Here is a 4,485-nt window from a genome sequence, read left to right as displayed (position 1 = left end):
GCTGAAAGGCGGGAAAGCTCAGGCTACATCTGACTCCTTGAAGTGTGTATTTCAACAGAGGCCTATTATATTTACTATACTATTTCATTAGGCCAATTAGGTCATTGAAATTCAATTAGGTCATTGCTGATATCACAATGACTCCAACTAGCCTCAAGAACGTTTATTGTGGCGTCACAGTAGCTAACCAGGTAGAACAGGTAGATTCTAGTTTATCGATGATCAACATTTTTTATAATCTTCCTCTTTTATTCTTATGATAGAAACGTATACCATAAATGAATTATGCAATGAATTACAGTTATATACTATCCACAAGCATTAACTAGACCTATATGTTACAAGGCTACAACAACTGCTGTAAAATAATTCCTTGGAAACAATAGTAACAATTTTCATGGAATAATGTGTAGCCGACTTCATTTTTGGTTTTGTATAATATGTTATTGCTGATTGTTAATAACATAGAAAAACGTCTTCAACTTAAGACGTTAGGGGAGGAGGGTAAACATTGCTACATCTTTTAAAGGGTGAGTCATGCCATTTATTGCATCTCAGTACTTAACTTCCTGTTTCACTGTCGTTCGTTAGCGTCGCACTATGGCCGACAATGACTGGAAACAAAGATGCGAGACCGAGTGGAATATCAAAGGGACGTCAATGCCTGACAGTGTGGATTGGAAGTTCGTCTATCAAGCAAAACCGTTTGGCCGCAATTTGTTGAGGAACCCTGCGCCCCACGGTATTACGTCAGTCAAAATGTATTTTACTGCTCGCCGAAGTTGAAGTGGAGTGAAAGAGAGACAGGCTACTACGAATCCCATAGATTGTCTTTTTACGAACACTGTCACGTTTGATGCAGTGTTTTCTTTGAAGTTATGTGGTGGGATTTACCCTAACCCTAACATTGTGAACTTTCACTCGGGACGTTTTCAGTTCCCAGAAAACATTTTCCTCGCAGTATTCTTGGCAATAAAAACGTCTGCAATTGTATTTAGTCATGGAGATGTCGATAGAAAAGATGATAAGGCAAGATACAAGTTAGCAACCAACACTGAACACCCATCCTAACATATTGTAGTTGTTGCTTTGGGAGAACAGAACCGCAATAGATGGAACAATGGCCATGTGTTTATAGGATAATAGGATCAAACACAACTTGCAGAAAATAGTGGTTTTTATCAAACCATTATTTGTTTTTCCCCAGTAGGTGTAGGCTCAACAGGTTAAAGTCGTTAACATTGACCTTAACTGTCTCCTTCCCTACCCAGGTGTGACCTACGACAGCCCTCCTCCCGAGCCTGAACTACCCGAGGTGCCTAGAGGTGGGCCTCCTCGCCTTGAACCAGAGGGTAAGGGTCCATATAACACAGGTAGAAACAGAACATATGCTTTGTGCAGTTACAAGACTGGGTAATTATAGATCATGAAGATTGATTATTTCTTTTTTTAACATTATTCTCTGGTCCATCTCATGTCATTGAATTAAGGTGACTTTTCCAGCTGGACCACAAGCAGGGAGGATCTTCCCTATGACTTAAGTGGCATACCACCAGGTGCTGTTGTGTGCCAGCTGGCACAGGTCAGGTGAGTAAGACCCAGGCTAGCTAGTTGTCATCTTCATTCAAACATTCTACTTTTCTCTCTCTCCTGTCGCTTGCCTCACCATCAGCTGATAACTAGCACCACTACCACCACTGTAGTCTCTCTAAGAATAAACGTGTGCTGTTATTTCTCTGTCCTCAGCTGGTTTTCAATGGAGCAGCAAGTGGACCTGAAGGCTGAAGGACTGTGGGATGAACTGTTGGATGGTTTTCAACCTGACATAATTATCCAAGACTGGTGGGTTTCAACCGGACATAACCCAACCATTGACGAGTCATTGACACAATAATAATAATAATAATAATAATAATAATACATTTGATTTATATAGTGCTTTTATAGACACCCTAAAGTGTGCTTAAATTGTAGGGGAGATCTCACTTTGTCCACTACCAGTGTAGCACCCACATCACAACCCATGTGGTGGAAGTGAAATATTTCTGAGGAAGTGAAATATTTCCTAACCACTGGCCACTCAACCATCTGGAGAAAGCATTGGGGTGTTACAAAGTGTCCACAAATGCTTAGAAACATTAAATAGTTGTATTGTGTTTATGGTGTGAACATGGGTAATGCTGTCCCAATTTTAACAGGCTGAACTTCCACAGTTTCCAATGTTGCAGTCAGAGCCGATTCATGTTCAGTCGTTATCAAGTGAAGTCAGACAATGTTTAACACAGTAGTTGTGTCTAGCCAGAACCACACCACCATGCAGCAAGAGCCTTTCCTGAGTTTCCTGTGTCATTCTTCACTCATACTGTACGTTTGTCGGTTTTGACCTCTCTACCCCTGTAGGTATGAGGAGAGCCAGCTGCATGAGTCCATCTACCAGTTGTGTGTGAGGTTGCTGGGAGCAGATGGACAGACTGTGATCTCAGAGCACACAGTGAAACCCACAGAGGACCTCAGTAACTACTCACACACCTGGAAAGAGGTACGGTTTAGTCCTACATTTCAGATTGCTTTTCTGATTTCTGGTCTAAAAGATAGCACAAAATACGCCCACAATATCTTTTTCAGAGACTCAACTATGGCATATATTTATTCAGCTATTCCCCCTGAGTCATTAATCTGTTGGTCTGTTTGTCTGTGTAGGTGTCCCATGTGTTCTCAGGCTATGGGCCTGGGGTGAGGTATGTCCACTTCCTGCATAGACTGAAGAACCAGTTCCTGAATGAGTTCTTCCCTACCCTGGTCACAGGCAGTGCGGTCATTGTCAAGCCAACTAAATCCAGCCAGTAGTGAACTTGCTAGAGGACCATGGACACCTACATTGGTAGTCACTGGAAGTGGACATGAACACCATAGTTAGTTAGAGTTTTACATTTGAGATGAATGATATATAATATAAAAGAATATTTGAAAATAAAGATACCAATCAAGCTTAAAACCTTTCTGTAGTTGTTCTTAGGCAATTGCATTATGTCATCATCACCAGCAGAGGGGGTTCTAATGTTCCTCCAAAACTTCACGGTAGTTTTTTTCAGTCACCTATTTCTCTATAAGCAACAGAGAACTTCTTTCGGAGTTTCAAATGCCTCTAATGCAACATTTAGCTATTGTTCAAAGGAAATGAACAAAGAGCTAATTCATATGAATCCTCTATGATAGGCTACCACAAATGTTTTTCTTCGAAGAAACAGAACTTAAAACATTTTCTAGACGTTTTGACACATAACATATACAAAAAAATTATATTATTTGAAATTCCGTTTTTATTTCCCTGAAATCGAAGGTAAGTTATGCGCTGAACAGGTCCGTTAGACCAATGATAGTGTCGGGTTTCGCGGTTGCGCAGTTTAAGTGTGTGTGTGGATCACCCGCATGGATTCCAGCATCAATAGTTCGGGAATGTTAGTGAAGAGGAAAGTGCGTCTGTTAGTCCAGCTGTTTGGGGAGAAGGGGACAGTTTTATCAGGGACCTGTTCTCAATGTTTTTGAAGTAATGTCAGCACTTCGGCGACTCGTGCCATAGGTGACAAGGTAAGAATGAATAGTTGTAATAAATGACAGGTGAGCCCCGGCTTTTATCACTGCCTATCGGTTAGTGGACCGTTATACTTCTGCTCGGCACAGCCTATCAAATATTCCTAAACCTTTTACTTTTGAAATAAAAGTATTTTTTGCAGGTAAAATGTTTTACAGGTAAATCAATTTGATTTGGAAGGCAACTATTCAGTACAGCGAATCAACTGGTGTTCGTCCCCCTGATGGTGCTCATGCTGCGTAGGCTATGTTCATTGTATGACTGGACGTCATTAGTCTACTGGATAACCTGTCATGTTTACAGTGAACATGTGTCTCATACGTGTCTCATATGTGTCTCATACTCAGACTACTTAAAATAGAATACAAAGTTTCTGTTAAGTGTTGAATAGGATACCTTTTTTGCCCAGCGCATGCACATTTGATTGTCATGATGGTTAAGGATTTTTAAAGGGTTGTGGTTGTATTTTAAACACATGGTATTGTCATAACTACTTTATTTTTGTTCTAGTCTTTGAGTCTTATATTGAATAAGTATATATACTTATAGTTGGCTCATTTATTTTACATTTTCACTCTGACCATTCATTTAGTTCTTAAAACCACAGTTTCAGGCGATACAAATAAATTCAAAATGAGCCTATTGAGAATATATTATGATAAAATTATTATTATCCATTATATATAAGCTATATTTTAAGTTAGTACAGTCTATTATATGGCCTCTTTATAGTCAGTTGGAAAAATTCAGAGATATCTTACTTTATCTTACTCTTATCTATCTTACTTTATCTTACTCTTATCTATCTTACTTTACTTAATCGCATTCTGTGCCTATTGCATAACCAGGCAACATTTATTTCGTTTTTGGTAAGATTTCTCCTACACCGCTCT

At 39.5% G+C, this 4,485-nt stretch overlaps 1 protein-coding gene across 1 annotated transcript; it reads left to right on the top strand.

The window, feature by feature from the left end:
- The first annotated feature begins 577 nt into the window (after window positions 1–577).
- nccrp1 (P1, F-box associated domain containing) lies at window positions 578–2,995 on the top strand. The gene is made up of 6 exons (XM_083687346.1): window positions 578–742; window positions 1,272–1,352; window positions 1,491–1,587; window positions 1,747–1,842; window positions 2,401–2,539; window positions 2,701–2,995. Exons 1-6 carry the CDS (start codon window positions 601–603, stop codon window positions 2,845–2,847), a joined length of 702 nt encoding a protein of 233 aa, XP_083543472.1. The 5' UTR covers window positions 578–600; the 3' UTR covers window positions 2,848–2,995.
- The last annotated feature ends 1,490 nt before the right edge of the window (window positions 2,996–4,485 follow it).

The sequence above is a fragment of the Argentina silus genome (genome assembly GCF_951799395.1).
Source record: "Argentina silus genome assembly, chromosome: 2".
Lineage (NCBI taxonomy): Eukaryota > Metazoa > Chordata > Actinopteri > Argentiniformes > Argentinidae > Argentina > Argentina silus.
Note: the sequence above shows the minus strand (reverse complement) of the source record. Positions and strands in the feature narration are given on the sequence as shown.